The 19,660-nt window shown below is 39.8% G+C and overlaps 1 protein-coding gene across 1 annotated transcript in view; it reads left to right on the top strand.

Annotated features, from left to right (window-relative positions):
- Window positions 1-19,660, top strand: part of Dnah11 (dynein, axonemal, heavy chain 11) — a gene marked incomplete at its 5' end in the record, with an annotated part of 289,761 nt that overhangs the window by 249,371 nt on the left and 20,730 nt on the right. Inside the window, 8 exons of the mRNA XM_013023983.1 lie at window positions 2,091-2,295; window positions 5,982-6,146; window positions 8,483-8,623; window positions 9,673-9,843; window positions 12,555-12,677; window positions 14,090-14,283; window positions 15,414-15,562; window positions 16,420-16,547. Coding sequence (XP_012879437.1) covers window positions 2,091-2,295; window positions 5,982-6,146; window positions 8,483-8,623; window positions 9,673-9,843; window positions 12,555-12,677; window positions 14,090-14,283; window positions 15,414-15,562; window positions 16,420-16,547 — 1,276 coding nt within the window. The remainder of the gene's footprint in view (window positions 1-2,090; window positions 2,296-5,981; window positions 6,147-8,482; window positions 8,624-9,672; window positions 9,844-12,554; window positions 12,678-14,089; window positions 14,284-15,413; window positions 15,563-16,419; window positions 16,548-19,660) is intronic.

Raw genomic sequence — 19,660 nt, 5'->3', positions numbered from 1 at the left:
GAGAAGCTACAGTTGACATGGTTGCTAAGCTGACCTAATGATAAAAATTCATATGTGAATGATTTGACCTTCTAATTTTTTTCAAGATTTCTATTGATATATAACTCACATAATATCTGATCCATTTCAAGTGTACAATTAAAGCACATAGTTCATTAGTATGTAGTATATTCACAGATTTGGATAGCCATCATCATAATCAGTTTCAGAATTAAAAGTCCTAAGTACCCACTAATCTATTTTCTGTCACTATTGATTTGCTCAGGCTGGACATTTCCAATAAGTGGAATGATACAATGTGTGATCTTTTGTGACTAAGGTAGGCCTAAGGTTTTTCAGATTCACATACATTATAGTACACAAGGGAGCCTCTCTATCTGTGGATTCTGCACCCATGGGTATAGGAGACCCAACTGAAGGCACCTGAGCCTCCGCGGCTCTGCTGTCCACATGTGGTCCTGGAAACAATCACTTTGGAATACTGATGAGTTTTATCCTCTGAGATTTAAAACATTCATTTTCAGGTTAGTAAAGCTTTAGTAACATAGGAAAATTACCCTTTTGCAGAGTTGTTGGTAATGGGGCTTGAACTCAGGGCTTTGTGCTCTCCTTTGGCTATGTTTCTTATAGCTGGCACTAAGCCACTGGAGCCATCCCTTCACTTCTGGCTTTTTGCTGGTTAATTAGAGATAAGTACTTGAAGATTTATCTGCCCAAGCTAGCTTCAAACTGCAATTTTCAGATCTCAGTTTCCTAAATAGGATTATAGGCATGAGCCACTGACCCCTGTCAAAAATTATACTTCTTTATAATCTCTTTACATTAAGGAATTTTCTCATGAAAATTTCTCCATGCAAGTAGAGTGACCAATACATCTCAGACACCATCCTTCTGTGACTAAGATACATTTAAACAACATCTACCCCCCCAACAACTTTCTTGAAATTGCTGCATTATTTTATTCTGATAGCTCACCCACTATTTGTTAATTGTTGCAAGTAAATGCTCAACCTGTTCCATAGTGTCTTTTCTTTTGACTATACTTGATTTTCTGAACTTGATCAAAGTAGTGAAATACCATTTCACCTGTATGTCAATGAAACTGGTAGTAAATATGTCTTCTCTTCTTGTGGCTTAAACTATTATGTTTAGATTAAAAATTACATGGGCTTTGCATAAAATCCTATCATTTTGATGATAGCATCCCTGCAATCCATAAGTCCTATACACTTAATAGGGAGATGTTAAGATACAACAGAAGACAGATCTTTTTTGTTTTGGCCAGCTGCTTACATGACTCTTCATCCTGTGAAGTTCTAGCTACCTAAAAAGTTTGAGAAGTGCCAGTATGCATGGTTTGGGTTTCTCTATCTGTCCTGGCTATTGCATGAACTGAAAAGTTCTTATCTAATGCAATACAAATAGCAGGATCCTAGCAAAAAAGAGAACATAAAAGAGGCTGAAGAGAGTAAAAAGTAAGGTTAATTATGTATATATTTTTAATATTTTACTTTTAGAAAAATAAAATATACATTTTAATGACAAAATGTATGTATATGGTAATGATTTATTGTACAGTAATACTTTACACATTAATGCATTTAAAAATAGAGATGTACTCTACATGTATATATACATATGCAGATATATATGCATGTGTGCATGTATATATGTATATACATTTACGTTGAAACTTACATCCCTGTGTTATCCGTAAAGAATAGCAGTGTTTTGCTATGAAAATAATAGGATCTTCTGCAAGGAAACAAAGATTGACGATGTTTAGTATAAGTTTAATCACAGGAAAGATATTAAAAGCTAACATTTGCTGCTGTAAGGTTGATTGTATTTAAGTGTTCGATTGACATTACAAGGAGAGTGCTATTGCTGTCACCATTTCTCATATGAGGTTTCTTGGTCATGCAGAGCTTTCACAGTAACTTTTAGTCCTATCTTTTAAGAAAACTGAGAGCAGTGGGAACCTTACTCTCCTGTCTTTTGGCTGACACACTATCAGATTACAGGAATGGAATGATGCCTGAGCATCTGTTCCAGGCCTCTCTTAACCACTTGTGTTATGTCCCCTGTAGGTATATCAAAATTGGAGATAAAGAATGTGAATTTAACAAGAACTTCCGCCTCATCCTTCACACCAAACTGGCAAATCCTCACTATAAGCCAGAACTGCAAGCTCAGACAACCCTCCTCAATTTCACAGTCACAGAAGATGGTCTTGAAGCCCAGCTGCTGGCAGAGGTAGTCAGTATTGAAAGGCCAGATTTGGAGAAACTTAAGGTAAGAAAATAGAGAGTGGTGCTGGCTTTTGGGTCATAAGTTGAGTGTCATTGGTATAGAGGCAAGTAGGGTGAAGATAGGACAGCTCAAGAAGGAAGTGGTCTGTGGTCTCTGGGGACTACTGGAAGAGGGGGCTCCTCTCTTTCCCATCATCAGTGTTTTCTTTCGTGAGCTGACTCATTTATGTCTTGACTTTTTCCATAAAGGCTTGGGCACTGCTGGTGCACCCTGGCTGACCTATGGGAACCCTTTACTTCTATATTGTCCAGTTTGTGTTGCTCAGTCCTTAGAGCAAGCAACTCTGACACTCTGATTAGTGGCCAAGAGGAGGGGGTATTGGTATATTTTGGACATGAACTAAACTGGTGCCAAGATGGTGATGAGAAAGAAGAGGTTGGAAAGGGGTTGGAATGGGAGAAGGGGGCAAGGGAGTAGAAGAGGAATGGGGAAAAAATGCTTGAGTGCGTTGTTCTCCTAGTTTTCCTGGCCTTTCTGCCTTCTACCTATGTGTTGACAACTCATTTAATGTTGTAGTGCTGCACAAGCATACTTTCTATGATTTTAATTCTTTTAAACTTTGTAAAGTATGTTCTGTGGCTCACTCTCTGATCCATTTTGTGAAAATGTTCCATTGTGAGATAGTGTTGAAAGTTTTTTTTTTGGGGGGGGGGTCCGGTCGTGGGGCCTGAACTCTGGGCTTGGGCACTGTCCCTCAGCTCTTCAGCTCAAGGCTAGCGCTCTACCACTTGAGCCACAGAGCCACTTCGGCTTTTTTCTTTTTGCTTATGTGGTGCTGAGGAATTGAACTTAGGGCCTCAGGCATGCAAGGCAAGCAAGTGCTCTACCACTGAGCCACCTTCCCAGCCCTGAAAGTTTTTGTTTTTTAATACGTCATTAGATCCAGTTGATTAATGACATTGAGTTCCTACAAGTTTTTAGGTCGTCTATCAACTGTCATAATTGGAAAGAATAATGGAGGGGGCGAATGTGATCAAAGATATGCACTTTTGTCCAATTAATATATGTTAGTAAAAGAGGGAAAATAGTTGTTGGGCTTTGCAAACAACATTCATTGGGTCTTGTCATTAATAAGCTCTCCCAGTCTATGCCGTTTTTTTAATTCATTTAAACAACTCACTTTCTAAGCGATTATTCATAGAATTGGATTACTATCAGCCATCTTTGTCACATTTTTACTTGTTTGGGTTTGTTTATATCTTTTTTCTCTCTGCCTTCTCTGATTTCAACTGAGGATTTTACATGATTCCAAAATCTCTTCTCCCTTAGCATGGAAATTATACTCAAAAAACAATTTCAGTGGTTGCCTTAGTGTTTTTAAGATACACTTACAACCAATCTAGGTTCGTGTTGAGATATACTAAACTGCTTCAGAGGTATTGCAGAGACCATTCTCCTCCCCACCCTTACAACATTACTGTCATTCAGTTTATTTACCTAAGGTCCAAGGCATAAAAGAATCCACTGGATATGTTTCTGCTCTCATACTTTTGAATAAACAGGTCAGTGAATAAAATGTCTATGGTCAAACAGGTCAACTGCAGCAAAATTCTTTCATTTTTGTTTGTCTACGCAGACTTATGTTTCTTTTTTATTTTAGAAGGGTAATTTGACAGGGAGACAAAAATCTAGTTTGGTTACCTCCCCCACCCCCAATGTTTTACATTTTCTTCCTCGTTCGGTTTCACTACAGGAATTCTCTGGTATGTCTATCAATGTTTGTTCCCTCCATAGGTAAGGTGTTTCTCTACCACCATGGATTCTTTCAAGATTATGTGCTTTGCTTTGGGATTTCTGCAGTTTGAATGTTATGTGTCTTAGATGTAGACTTCTTGGCATTCTGTGGTTTCCATCATTAAATTTGAAAATGTTTAGCTGTGATTACTCCCAATATTTCTTTAACCTTTTTTCCCTCATTTTGGTATTCCTGTTACACGTATGTTATCTAATAGATTTTGGGTATTCTTTGCCTTCTGAACTTTGAAGTTTTCTTGATTTTCTTCAGAGAAGTTTCTACTAGATATCTTTCCTTGACCATGCCTATCATTGACCATGACCAGCCTATCATTGAGCCCATCAAAGCATGCTTCATTTTTGCTTTGGTGTTTTTATTTCTAGTATTCTATTTTGGTTCACTGAGCTTTTTTATCTGTCTGCTCATCTATTTCCCACGTGCTCTTGTGTGTTGTCCATTTCTTCACTGGAGCTCTTAGTATATGACACCTCATCATTTTTAATTTCCCTGCAATAATTTATACATCCAGCCATACTTGCATTTTGTTTCATTTATTATACCAGCCCTGGAGCTTAAACTCAGGGCCTTGTGTTCTTGCTCAGCTTTTTTGCTCACAGCTGTCACTATCACTTGCGTCCTGTCTCTACTTCCAGAGGTTTGCTCATTAATTATAGATAAGAGTCACAATGATTTGCCTGCGTTGGCTGACTTAGAATCTGTATTCTTGGATCTCAGCCTCCTGAATAGCTAAGCTTGCAGGTGTGATACTCCTGCATCTTGTTCTGAGATTTGCACTGTTTCTTCAGACTGTGTCTTTTGCCTTTTAGCATGTCTTTTTGCATTTTTGTTGAAAGCCAATCACAATATATATTGGATAGTTGGAACCAAGATAGTGTTTTAGTGTTTCAGTGTAGAATTTTATGTTTATATAGCTGTGTTTAAATGTTTCCTGTAGCCATAGATGGTATAGCCTTCAATGTCTTCTAGAATTCTTAATCTTAGCTTCCTTTTTGTTTTGAATTTCCCTGAACCTCCTTTCTTAAATAGAATTTGAGTCTTGCAGCTCTCTGTTAACAATCTACTGTAAGTATACCAGCTTCCATGATTATGGTTCTGGAGTCTTAGAATTCTATAATCTTGTAGATAATTCTCAAGGATTTTTTTTTAGTAGACTCTGGTTTCTAGTCTGTGATCTTCAAAAGAGTTTCTCAACCTTTTCTCTCCCTTCCTAGGAGAGTTAGGGAGTCATGAGGTGCTGGAGTTGTCTAATTGGCCTCCCCCTAGGTCCCAGCCCTGGCAAAGTAGTTTCCCTGGTGTGCAGGTTTTTGTTAGGGAAAACAAAAAACCCTGGACCTACCTAAAATTGTTACTTTTCCCCTGAGTTTATCACAAAGTAATTATTTACCCCTGTTTAAGGCAGAAGTATGTTTTCTTCTGCCTTTACTGTGAGAACTCTGGCAGGGCATTTGTCTAGCTCTGTCTCCAGCCACTGACCAGTTTCGATCTATGTTCCAATAGTTTTAATCTATTTCACTTACACAATTTTCAGGATGGCAGTTGGTCTTGTGACCTCGGTTCTGTAGTAGAATTGTTGCTTAGCCTTTTATCATTGTGAGAACAGAGTGAAATTTCCAGGCCTTTTATATGTCAGAGGAGAAACCAGAAGTTTTTAAATTCTTCCTACACAAATTCTTCCTAGTGGTTCATGATATAAATGGTTCTGACAAGGGTTCAATCTCCAGATAATGGTGTTCTAAGCAGTTCTTGCTATGCCTTTTAAGTGTTTGAAAAGAATTAGTTAAAATTAAGAGTAATATGGCTTCAATGTTGTGTTTCATTATACCTATACTAGCCCCGAGAAGTTTGGGATTAAAAACTCCACTTAAACATGTATTTAATCACTGTGTCTCGTGCATTTCTTGGTTTACATCAGCTGGTCTTGACAAAACACCAAAATGACTTTAAGATAGAGCTGAAGCTCTTGGAGGATGACCTGCTCCTGCGCCTTTCTGCAGCAGAGGGGAGCTTCCTGGATGACACAGACCTGGTGGAGAGATTGGAAACAACCAAGGCCACTGCAGCAGAAATAGAGCGCCAGGTCAGAATGGGTGAAGAACACCAGCGGGTGCAGTACTTGGGGGCAGTCTGGGATTCAAACGTAGCAATTCCCTCGAGAGGACTGATGGTCTGTGGAGTTCAGGTCACTTAACAGATTAGGATGGTGATGAAAGTGTCGCGCTTGCCCTTCCAATGCCACAGAGAGCAGTTCAACCAAGGTAGATATGGTAGGCTCATATTCTTTTTCTTTTGTTTTTTCTTTTTCCTTTTTTTTTTTTTTTACAGTCCTGGTGCTTGAACTCAGGGCCTGTGCACTGTTCCTGAGCTTCTTTTGCTCAAGACTAGCAGTCCACCCTTGAGCAATGACCACATTTCTGGCTTTTTCTGTACTGAGGAATCAAATCAGAGCTTCATGTAACAAGACTTGAAGAAAATTGGAGCCTGTTAACTTACAAGCCAGAACATCTCAAAAGGCATTTTAATTGCTCATGACAATATTCTATAGTCTCTCCTTGAAAGTTACCCAGTCTGTTTTTGGACACTTTGGCGGGGGGGGGGGTGTCAGTCATAGGGTTTGAACTCAGCACCTGGACGCTGTCCCTGAGCTCTTTTGCTCAAGGCTAGTGCTCTACTACTTTGATCCACAGCACCGCTTCTGGCCTTCTGGTGGTTAATTAGGGATACAGAGTCTCAGAGGGACTTTTCTGTCTGGACTGACATAGAACTGCAATCCTCAGTCTTGTGAGTAGCCTGGATTACAGGAGTGATTATTGGCACCTGGCTTCTGTTGGAAGAAATGTTAGAGAAATTCTTAGAGCTGAAGTTTTATTTCAGGCCTGTTGATGGCAGGAGTAAGGGTTCATCTCTTGCCATTTAAAAATATATTATTTAGCCCCGGGAAAATGATACTTCCTAAAAGCAAGTAAAGGCCTTCATTAAGTAGGCCTCCTGCTAAACATGCCTCAGGAGTCCTGATGTGCCAAGTGTGTGAATGCACTTGAGACTCTCACAAGTGACCACTGACTCTTTAATGTTCATTATTAGACCTTTGCTTGCCTTCTAGAATATCCTCATTACTGAGTAATCTATTAATTACCCAGCAGAAACTGTGTCACCATACATTCAATACATGTGTCTTAAATTAAGCAAGGAAATGGAATCCCAAATTACACTACTTTTTTTTTCTAGTAAGTGAATTCTAGGTGGCTCCTCAGATAGTAAAGATTAGGGCAATTAAGCAAATTAAGTCTTAGCTTTAAAGTCAACTTCTAATTGTCTCTTAAAAGGTTGCTTCCTATCTTCTTTATATATAACCATGTATTGACTTCCCTCTTAGCTGCACATTTTCTTTTTCTTTCTATACAAATAATCAAGTCTAAAGAAATTCTTGGGGGAAAAACATTGTACCTTATAAAGCTATCAACCCAGCAGTAAATAGCCCTAGTTGAAAGAAGCAGACTTTTTTTTTTTTGACCTTTGAGCAAAAATGAATCATTTGGTGATGGTGGATTTTCCTCTTAATTACACACTCTGTGAGTGTGCCCAGAGGTTGGTACATAAAAACAAATGGAACTATGTGAGCATATGGATGATTTGGTACCATTAGAATAAGATAGTCATGAGAGTCTTCACATAAAGGCATTTTAGTAAACATGGCAATTGGTTGTATTATTGTCCTTGGCTGCTTTTGGATGCCTTGTTGCCTAATAAATTTATTGGCATTGAATTGACCCAGTAGACTTTTTAAGAGCCATCCCTGGGAGGTGATAGAGCTGGGTTATTAAGCCCAGAAAGACAACCGGGAGGCAGGAAGGTGACATTCCTCAGAAACAAATACTGGAGAACCCCAAACCATTAGGTTTGTTTAAATCTGTAGTTTTAAAGCACAAGAGCGATGTCCATTCCCACGTAAACTTAATTTAACAGTATGAATCTAACTGTTGAAAAGGAAGAGAGAGGATTTAAGAAAGAAAGTATCTTCAGTCATGTGGATCTGATCAAAGAACTTGACAAGACATATAGTAAATATCACAGTGAAATCCCTTTGTACAATTAATTTCTGCTAATATTTTTAAATAGATAAATTATAAATAGATAAATTTCAATACTAATCCTTTTCTGCCATGCATTGATGGCTCATGCTACTCAGGAAGCTGAGATTGAGGATTGCAGTTCAGAGCGAGCTGGAGCAGATAAAGCCTTGAGATCAACCAAGAGCTGAAAGGGGAGATAGGACTCACAGGTTGGAGTGCCAGCCATGAGTGCCTGAGGCCTTGGGTTCAAGCCCCACTCCTGGCAAACATGCTCAGATATGTCCTTTCATTCCAAGGATGTGTATATAGAATCAGTTGCTCACCTTGTCTGGCCCCTCTATAGGTAATGGAAGCAAGAGAAAATGAAAGGAAAATCAACGAGGCCCGAGAGTGTTACAGACCCGTGGCAGCCAGAGCCTCTCTGCTTTATTTTGTTATTAATGACCTCAGAAAAATCAACCCCATCTATCAATTCTCTTTGAAGGTAATGCTAAATAAGTTAAACACCACAAAGTTTCTCAAAACTGAAAACAGCAGAAGTTTCAACTTGTACCTGGAAATTCATTTATTTCTGAGCAATGACTTTATCCAGAAGTCCTGAGTGTCTAGTCAACAGCAGCTGCAGCAGGCCAGCAACTCTGGGGGATCTTATTTCCCTTTTCAGTGAGGCAGTGTGGGTAGACTGTCAGTAAAATAACATCACATTACATTTGTGTATTTGTTCTTAATGCTCTTAGGATTTGTTCTGTGTAAGGGACTGTTCTTTGAAGCTTTTGACTTGGAGAATGTAGTAGTCTTAGAAAAAGATTCTTCGTATTTCTTTGGTGAAAAGGGAAAAAGGAGAAAAACTGTTAATTGACTTTAGGTTGTTTTTTCAACCTTATCTCAATAGAGCCTATAATTTTCCTTTATTAAACTAACAATTTCAGATTCTGAGACATTTCCCTCCAGTTTCTATTTTGTAGATGTAAGACCTGATATGTGCTACAATATGGTTGAGCCTTGAGACCATTATCTAATTGAAATAAACCTATCACCAGAAGACAAATGGGACTCCAGTCATGTAGTTCACAAAGAATAATCAAACTCCTAGACACAGAAAGAACAGTGATGGATGTCAGAGAGCAATGGAAGTTGTTTAAGGAAAAGAAATTCTAGAGATTGGTTGTGTAAGAATGGGAATATTTAAAACTATTAATGAACTATACACTTAATGTAGTTTTATGCTTGTGTATTTTATTATGGTTAAAATGTTTAAAACATTTTTTTAAAGTACAAATGTGGAAGGAGAAAGAATAATCTCTTCCGGTTTCTAGGAAGAAAACCTAAGTAGGTTTTATAGAAAGCTATCAGTAACAACCATGATGCCAGCAAGCCAACAGTGAGCATTTCCTCAGCGCCAGGAACTGTTTTGAGAGCTTTTGTAATCTCCATAAAAACCCTACCTTCTTCCTCCTTCCTCAGAGAGCTTTGAGGCTAGCTGGACATTCAAGTACCAATTGTCACCCTTTTCTGGTCACCTCCATTCCCCAGGCTTTCAACATGCTGTTCCACAGAGCAATAGAGCAGGCTGACAAGGTGGAGGACTCACAGGGACGCATCTCTGTCCTGATGGAGAGCATCACCCACGCCATCTTCCTCTATACCACCCAGGCACTATTTGAGAAGGATAAGCTCACATTTTTGTCTCAGATGGCTTTCCAGGTAAGGAGATCCATCCCTTAGAAGCATCTCAGAGGCAGATGCCTCTGTTCAGCATGTACTTCTGCTAAAGCAAAGACACCTCTTTGGAAGACTTGGTGATCTGAGGAGAGCATGAACTTGAACATATGCCAGCCTTTGCCTACATCATATGTTTTGGTCTAGATGGGTATTCACATTAATCGACCACCACAGTCATCTCCTTAAGAAATGTCTTACATCCATCTCAGTTCCTATGAAGAGTCTTTCAGATCCTACTAAAAAGATTCTCTGAGTTCAGGGTTATAAGTCCAGATCTGAATGATCCTAATGAATTTCTCAGACTCCTAAAAAACACCACCACCAAAAAACAATGAATGGGTTTATCCATGTTTTGGCTAATGAAAGAATTCCTTTCTTATTAAAGGCTGTATACTATTCTATTCCACATAGTTAAAAATAATGTAGAAACTGGTGGCTCACTTGTAATCATAGCTACTCAGAAAGGCAAGACCTAGAAGATCGCAGTTAAAAGCCAGCCAGAGCAGCAAAGTCTGTGATGTTACATTTCCAATAATTAACAAAATGCTGGGCTGAAGACATGGCTCAAGTGGTAGAACACCAGCCACAGGAGCGGAACAAGGGCAAGGCCCTAAGTATAATCCTAGTACCTCAAAAATGTACATTTACAATTGCTAAAATAGACTATATTTATATCTCAGTGCCTTCCCCAAATGATTATCATATGAGGTGATATATAGATTAATTAACTTGGTTGGACCATTCCACAATGTAAACACATATCAAAGCATCACATTACACTCTGTACATATTTGTCAATTCAAAACAAAATAACCTATTTACAAAGCCATGAATGGGTAAAGAGAACTCCATTAAGGTCTCATGTACACATCTTCAGTGTGACCTGCTGGCCTTTTATTCCTTTCATATGGACTTATACAAAAGATTTGTTTAAATAAGTGTTTTAGCTGTGTTCTAGTGGCTCATGCTATTTACGAGGCTGAGGTCTGAGGATCACGGTTCAAAGCCAGCCTAGGCAAGAAAGTCTGTGAGACTCTTTTATCTTCAGTTAACCACCAAAAAATCAGAAGTGGTGCTGTGGTTCAAAGTGTTAGAGGGCTACCTTTGAGCACAAAGAGCTCAGGGACAGTGCCCAGGCCCTGAGTTTAAGCCTTAGAAAAAGAAAAGAAAGAGAAAAAAAGAAGAAAGGGAATGGAAAGAAAAGCTGTTTGATATAAATCAAATTTCTTTTATTAGCTAGCTTACTATTTGGCTTTTTCTACCATTTAAAGCCTGGAAGAAACGTCTGGGTGTTACATATCTTGGGTCTTCCAAAGGGCTTTGCCCAAGAAAAACATCTCATGAAGACTAGCTGTGTATAATGTATGCTGCAACTTCTCTTTTAGTGTTTTTTATATTTATAGATTCTATTAGGTTATCTAATAAGAGTATATGAACATAAGGATTCTAGAATATATGATAGACAGGAGTAAGGCATTACAAAACAAAATATTACAAAATGTATATTGCTCCTAACAGGAAAAAGCCAGGCATGGTAACTAATGTCATGCATATCTATTTAAAACGTCCCTTGGAATCCACAGACAAATTGCAGTCTATCTCACACCTGATCATTTATGTAAATGAAATCCTCAGATCTATTGGTATGATTATTTATTTGCTGAAATTAAATTTAATTACGATGAATTAGTCAATAAAATAAAGCACTACTAATTGCGTATTACCACTGATTATCTGGAATTTTTTGATAGCATATAACTCAAAAATTTCATCGGACTCTGTGGAGTATTCTAGTTTGCATGTAGAAATCAGGAATATTTCTTTGTGTCCTCCAAATGTACTGTGGACTTATAATCATTTCTGTAATCACACTGTTTTAAATTTATTCCAGTTAATGATGTGTTTACTTAGTCATATCTATTAGGCAATTTCTGATTTCTTCAAGATAGTCATATAAGAAAGACCTTTCATTACCTTACAGTTCATTGGCTAGAATACCTGCACTAGAATCATGATTCTGGTTCTGTCCTCTGTATAGTAATTCAGTCCACTGTCACTGGAGACTTTGCTTTGTGTTTGTGTATGTGTTTGTGCACACACGTACTATGTGTATGCATACATGAGTGCATGCCTGTACACATATGCACACACCAGTACTGGAACTTTAACTCAGGGTCTGGGCATTGTCCCTCAGTTTTTTTGCTCAAGGCTGGCACTCTACCATGTGAGACATACCTCCACTTCCAGCTTTTTGGTGGTTAATTGGAGATAAGAGTCATATTGACTTCGCTGGCCAGGCCCAAACTGTGATCCTCAGATCTCAGCCTCCTAAGTAGCTTGGATTCTAGGCATGAGCCACCAGTGCCCAACAACTTTTGTCTTTTGTATCACAAGATTTAAAGCAAAATTACCTGCTCACAGAAGATTAAACATGGAAACCCATCCAAATCATGCTGCATATAGCCATAGGTGTTATAATTGGAATGAATTTGCCCTTCCTATTTCTCATCATGGTTTTCAGATCAAAGTCATATTGTAAGATTCTCTATTTCAGTTATAGAATGGAAATCTACCAGAATTCTCAGCATACTTAACTCTGCCTATTTGATCATGTTTATTCAATAGTGACTGCTTTCTGCGTTGTGGTTTTTATGTAAACTAAATGATCCTTTTCCATTCTGGGTGCTTTCAAGATTTTGTTGAGAAAGAAGGAGATTGACCCCCTTGAACTGGATTTCCTGCTTCGATTCCCAGTTGAACACACTTTCCCAAGTCCTGTTGACTTCTTAACTACTCAGTCATGGAGTGCTATCAAGGTACATTAGGATCTTATTAGTTTCTAATTTTTTTTTGTTTGTGGGCTTTTTTGTGATTGTGGGGCTTGACTTCAGGGCTAAGGCACTGTCCCTCAGCTCTTTTGCTCAAGGCTAGTGCTCTACCACTTTGAGCACAACTCCACTGCCAATTTTTTGGTGGTTAATTGGAGTTAAGAGTCTCCTAGACTTTCCTGTCCAGGCTGGCTTTGAGCCGTGATCCTCAGATCTCAACCTTCTAAGTAGCTAGGGTTACAGGCGTGAGCCATCAGTGCCCAGCTCTAAATGGTTACATCACTTTGGCGTAGATAGTTTAAGAAATACAGATGATATACACCATTAAAGTTATAGAAACATACTATATAGTGTGATGTTCTTTTATTAATCTTCGCATGTTGAACTGGTTAATTTCCTATTTGGAAATAAGAGTTTTAGCCAATGTATGGACAGAGAAGTCATTAACCAATATGGACAGCTTCAGGACATTTGATAACAAGTGATTTAAATGATTTTTTTCAATTTATTTAAAATATTTCTTTTTTTATGTATTTGTCTACTTTTCCTCAGTAGTGTTGAAAATTAAACATTGCAGTAGTTTACTCTCACTGTAAATATCTACGCAAAATGGAATATTGTGGAGGGAAAATGAAGTCATATTTTAATCCTTATTTCATTTTTCTGTCAGAAGATTCTGTTGCTAAGAGTTTATTCCTCCAAGCTTTTGTCTTCCTTAGAGATGTCCAGTATATGCAAAACTTTGCCTTGATTCTTTGTTCTAAGAAACAAACATTTCCATGCATTAAACAGATATGTTGCGTCTTATTTTTATAGTACATTTAGATTGTATTTTTAATTAGATCATCACTTTAGACTTATGAATTCCATTTCAACTCTGTTTCACATCAGGAACCCATTAGAAAACACATGGCATGTTCAAAGGGGTGATGGCAAGAAAGTTTAACATAGACAAGAAGGGTACTAAAGAGAGAGAAAGGGAGAGGGAGAGAGGAAGGGCAAGGGAGAGGGCAGCAAGTTGTAGAACTACTGAGAAGAGGCTGTGGGAGGAAACTAGTCTATAGAAGCTGCGGCCTGTGGCTGAGAAAGTCACTACAAAAGCACACCACTGCAGTAAGGAACTGGGAAAGAAATACCCTTGTCTTCCTCCTTTACCCACTCCAAACCAGTCTCCTACCAGTGCTTTCCAATTGGCAAAATCCAACTAGGCCAGAGAACTGAGGATCTTAGTTAGCCCTCAACTCCCGTAGGGATCACCCTCTAAGCAGGTCAGGAAAGACTGCAGGGTAAATCCAGAGAAGAAAATGAAGACTCTCTAGCACAGCTTGCTTCCCTAGGATTCAATATCTCACACATGAGCTGCTCACAGAATTCCATCCTGTTTCCCTCCTCTGTTACAGGCAGTGGCCCTTATGGAAGAATTTCGGGGGCTAGATCGAGATGTGGAAGGATCTGCCAAGCAGTGGAGGAAGTGGGTGGAATCTGAGTGTCCAGAAAAAGAAAAGTTACCACAAGAATGGAAGAAGAAAAGTTTAATACAGAAGCTGATGATTTTGAGGGCAATGCGCCCTGACAGGATGACGTATGCTCTCAGGTGGGCCGGGGACACGGGAAATCCAAGTTAACATAGAAGAAACTTGGTCCTGGGGGACAAGGGTGAGGGTCTAATGGAGGCCTTGATCCCCATGGATGAGGAGGTATTTAGCAATATAATTGCCACCACTATTAAAACTTGCCTAGTACTACACAGTATGTTGGCCACCAGGCAGACTCAGCGTATTCTTCCTGAAAAGCTTCAATGCTGAAATGATGGAAATTTTTGGAAGAGAGATGGGTGTAAGCAGAGTTTAGAGGGCCAGGAACATTCATTATCTAAATATGCTTTCCATCGTTTGGAGCACCTAGCTCTGAAGGTTGTGCATGCCAAAGAAGAAAATTAGTTTCTGTAACTTCACAACCAATGACATCCCAAAGCATCTTGGTCCCTGTGTCCTTTTTCTTTGCCCTCTTGCTTCCAAATGGTAATAAGCAGCTTAATTCACACCAATCTTACTCTCATTTGAATGCACCCACCAGAGAGAGCTCATCTTCCTTCCCTATTGTGTTCCTCTTCCTTCAATAACACTCCTGTGCCTTTGGGTTTTTTCCCTTTGCTTTGTCTTGTTCAGTCAATTTCCCCTTTGCTGAGGCCTTTGCCGAACCCTACTTTACAAGTTAATTCTGCTCAGTGGTACTTACTTTCTGTTAAATCTGATGCTGCTGGAGAATAATCCCTGCTTAATTGAGCTTCCTTGTGTTAGAAACACCCCAAAAAGCATTTGTATATTCATGAGAAGCCCAGCAGGCTGGAAAATTGCACTGTGGCAAATCTAATGAACTGTTAATAAGTAATGGGGAGAATTTGGCAGGAGATTTGGGGGGGTGCAAAGCCATATACAGGCAGCTGATGGTACTCTGAAGTGAGGGGAATCTCAGTAAAAACCCCCAAAATGCAATGTCGTCTTCTGATGGTCAGTTTATCCAGTAGAGAGGATTTCATTGATAAACTTCCTGCCTAAACTCAGGTGGGTTCATTTTATTGTAAAAAGACATCCATGTGATAAATACGGTTTATTTAACCACAGCTGTTTCCTGCTGCTTATCCAGGTGTTGAGACTTTTCAAGGTCAAAATCCATGATCCTCTTGTTTTTTGTTTCGTTGTGTTTTTTTGCATATTTTTATAGAAATTTTGTGGAGGAAAAACTGGGTGCCAGGTATGTGGAGAGGACCAGATTGGACTTAGGTAAAGCCTTTGAAGAAAGCAGCACAGCCATCCCCATGTTCTTCATCCTGTCTCCAGGGGTGGATGCTCTTAAAGAGCTAGAGATGCTTGGTGAGTGGCCTGGAGGCTTGCTGGCCTGTTCTTCCTCCCTTTCACCTGCCACTGTTTAGCCTTCCTTTCCACTCATAGCTATCTTCTGGTTGCTTTTTATTATTATTATTATCCTTATTATTATTTGCTGAATGTTGGGTGTGTGGAAAATGTGAGACTAATAACACCGTAGTCTGAAGAAATGCTTTAAAGGAACATTCATCTAGTTGGCATAATGCACATTTCTTTTGTTACTGTTTTCTACCTTTTGACAATATGAGGGCCAGAGGGCAATTTTCTCCATGCTCGTGTAATCTCGTGCCCCCTGTGACTAAATAATGGTCATTAGAGCAAGTCTATTTGATTGTGCAAGGCCCTATCTCTTTGTGCTCTGGATTACTATTCCCCTCGGCCTACACCAGGAATACCAGGTTAATGTAGCCCCAACCCAAATGTGCTCAATATAAATGCAGCCTTGCAAGGTGAGAGCTTGTGCGTTTACCCAGCAAACTGATCTGTTCAAGAAATGACGTGATGGCTACCACCTGTTGGCTCCTTTTTATGCGGGCAGTACTTTGCTACTCCTGCAGGAGTTGAGAAAGCTCCCTAACAATGCTGCCATCTATCAAAATGTCAACAGCTTCATTATTATAAAACCAAGGGAAGTGACTTCTGCACTCTTTGCTGAAGTCTTGCAAGGCAGAGGTGGCTGGGGGGAGGGCTCGAAATTCTGCTTAGAGAAACCGCTACAGCTTAGTTTGGTTTCTCTGGGCAAGTGACCTAGAAGACAGCAGCTGTGAGAACAGGGGAACCTCACAAAACACTCCACCCCTCTTCTTGGTTGTCATTTGCTCTTCCCTGCTTTTGTTCCCTTACAGGCAAAAGACTTGGATTTACGATTGAGTCGGGAAAATTCCACAATGTGTCTCTAGGACAGGGTCAAGAGACGGTGGCAGAAATGGCTCTGGAGAAGGCTTCCATAGGAGGGCACTGGGTCCTGCTTCAGGTGAGCACTTCACTCTCATGGAAGACACTGGGCATGAAAACAGCGGGTGGGCAGAGCTGAGCTGCCCGTCAATGGGGAGGGGCCCTTGTTGTACACAGCACACGATGCTCTGCTGACTCTAGCCCTGTTCTCAGCACTCACCATGCCAAAGATGATGGGGGAATGGGATGGCCTTCCTCTCTGGAGTGACTGTCTAGTGGTTGAGAATTTTCAAATACCAGGAAGAATCCCACTGCTCTCCTTAACATACAGATATCTGGAACTCTAATAGTACTTGAGGACACACAAGATTGTGGAAAGGCCACATTCTTAGGGTCATATTGAAGTGGCATGTTGTTTTAAAGTTAGCAAAGCCAATCTGGGTTCTGATGGCTCACATCTATAATCTTAGTTACTCAGGACACTGAGATTTGAAGGTCATGGTTCAAAGCCAGTCCATACAGAAAAGTCCATGAAACTCTTATCCCCAATTAAATATTAAAAATCCAGAAACAGAGGTGTGGCTTACATGGGTTGAGTTCCAGCCTTGAGCAAAAATGTTAAGTGAGAGCCCAAAGCCCAAAGAGCATTCAAGCCCCAGTACTGGCATGAATAAATGAGTGAATGGATGAGTAGAATTAATGCCATTTCTATCTACATCTATATCAGCATCTTTCATCTATCTATCTCCCTATGTAGATAGCGTATTATACAACTCTAAACTCTGCCCCTGAGTAATTGTATAGCACTGCTTTCTTATAAACTAAGGACATTAAGCTGGGCGCTGGTGGCTCACTCCTGTAATACTGACTACTCCAGAGGCTGAACTCTGAGGATCCCAGTTCAAAGCCAGCTGGAGGAGGAAAGTGGGTGAGACTCTGATCTCCAATAAATTACTCAGGAAAAGCTGGAAGTGGTGCTGTGGCTCAAGTGATACAGTGCTAGCCTTGAGACAAAGAATCTCAGGGACAGTGCCCAAGCCCTGAGTTCAAACCCCAAGACTGGTACCAAAAAATTTTTTTAAAGTACATTAGAATAGACAACTTTATCCCTATCAGGGCTGACAGCACACATACCATGATTCCACAGTCTGATATTCTCTGGGGCAGCCTTCCTAGTGGAGGATTCTAGCCAGGGCCCAGGGGTATGAGGGTACGGAGGGACAAATAGTAAGCTCTACTAGCTGCCAACAGGTCTAGTCATGGCCCCTTGATTTGTGACATGGTCAGCCGGAAGGTTCTTTTGAGGATATAATTCATGAGTTATCCTGTCTTAGGTCTCTCATGATTACAGTGAAGCTCTGAGGTTGATGCTGATGTTGCCATTCGTCAGCCCTAGAGTGGTCTGCAAGCATCTCCCTCCCACAGAGCTAGTGGGTATGGCTGAGTTGTTCCTTCCTTCCAGCTCTCTGAGGAGCAAGGACTTATTAACCTGGCTCACGCTACCCTCCTATGCAGAGGTACAGCGTGACCTGGTATCTTGTGTTTCTGCTTGAGATAAAACTGGAGCCCTGCAGAAGCTGCCAGGAGTTGAGGCAGGCTCCAGCCACATAGCATGGCTCTCAATAGATAATACCTCAATAGAAACACACCTTCCTTCAGAAGTTGGGACAGTGAGTTCACAGTTGAGGCTTAGAATCAGTCAAAACAGAGAAAACAAGGTTGGCCGACACTATGTTAACCTCAAGGTTTCCCCACAAAAAGAAAAGAGTTTGTTGAAAGTTCTCATGTGTTTGCTAGCTCAGACCAGAGAATGCACTAGAAGGAATACAGAACCCATCTCCAAATATGTTATTCAAAGAAACAGGTTTTCCTCTTGGTTTTTATATATATGATGACCCCCACCCAAATTCAAGTTATAACATTCAAAAATAAATAAGGCAAAACAAAACATCTTGAAAGACCTTTACATAACAAGCGCTTGCTTTGTGGTGTCTATTCCAGACCTTTTATTTTTGTTCTTGCTGGCAAACCCATAACCTGGAATGCAATGGCTTAGCTGTCCTCTCTCTCCTCACCCCCTCTTCTAAACACAAACAGTAACTGGAAGAGGGACGCTATGGCAGGCCTTCAGCTATCCCAAACACTTCTAGTACCCATTTAATAGGTAAAAAGACAAGCAAGACTTTGAAGAAAGAGTAGACGAACAGGACAGGAACTCAATACAATATTGTTTGCAATTTCTATTACATTGAGGGATGATACATATAAATATGTCAGTAAGTTTCTATCCAAACCCTAGGATTAGCCAATTTCAGTAAGCAGACAACATTTCTAGGACTGTTTACCTTGTATTTTACTGAAGTCCACACTCAAGAAAAGTAGATATAAAGGAGATAGACTGGCAACTTATCTCCATATGCAAAGAGGACAATTTGTGAGTGAACCTAACAAATATTAACGAATCATTTTTCACGGGCTCAATGAGTAGCTTTTTTTTTTTTCAAGAAATGTGGACTATCTAAAAAATGTGCTATCTTCTATGTCCTTGGAAAAATAAGTAAGAGGATCCCGTCATTCCCAAAGCTAGTACCCTTCAGGCTAGTACTCAGTCTGGGTGCCAGGATATGCCTAGGGTCCATAATAGCTCATCTGATGCTTTCTGTCCTTGACTTCAAAGTTGCAGTCTGGAATATTTTTGTATTTTTTCAATTACATTATTCAAGTAAGGTAGTATTGTGACCCATAAGACAGAGAGTTAAGACATATAAAAAGAGTCTGCAAAACAGGTTTTGTAATTGTTTTGTCCATTCATTATATGAGGTATGGGAAATTCTCACTGTAACCTAGTAGCAAGCATGGGAGGAAAGGAAACTTAAAAGCCTCACCTACTGAAATTGTTAAGAACTTTGCCAAACCAAACCATTACTGATGGGTGGCCTAACCCATCGGAAGCTGGAAGTGTGAGAACCGTAAAACTGAAAAGCAAAGAGTAACAGTGGTGACAGTCATGTGTGTGTGTATGTATGTGTGCGCAATCAAGAAGGGGAGGGCTTTTGACAGTTCTAAGATTTAAGAAAATGAAATGTTAGAAATTCATGGAGCCTTTCAACAGTGTGTGGTCATTCTTTACCAACTGGCCATTCTTCTTTTATACTCCTCTTTGAGTCCCTGTGCTAATGAGTAGGAGTTTGA

Source organism: Dipodomys ordii, unplaced genomic scaffold, assembly GCF_000151885.1.
Source record: "Dipodomys ordii isolate 6190 unplaced genomic scaffold, Dord_2.0 Scaffold72, whole genome shotgun sequence".
Taxonomy (NCBI): Eukaryota; Metazoa; Chordata; class Mammalia; order Rodentia; family Heteromyidae; genus Dipodomys; species Dipodomys ordii.
The sequence above is the reverse complement of the archived record's forward strand: the minus strand, read 5'-3'. Positions and strand labels throughout refer to the sequence as shown.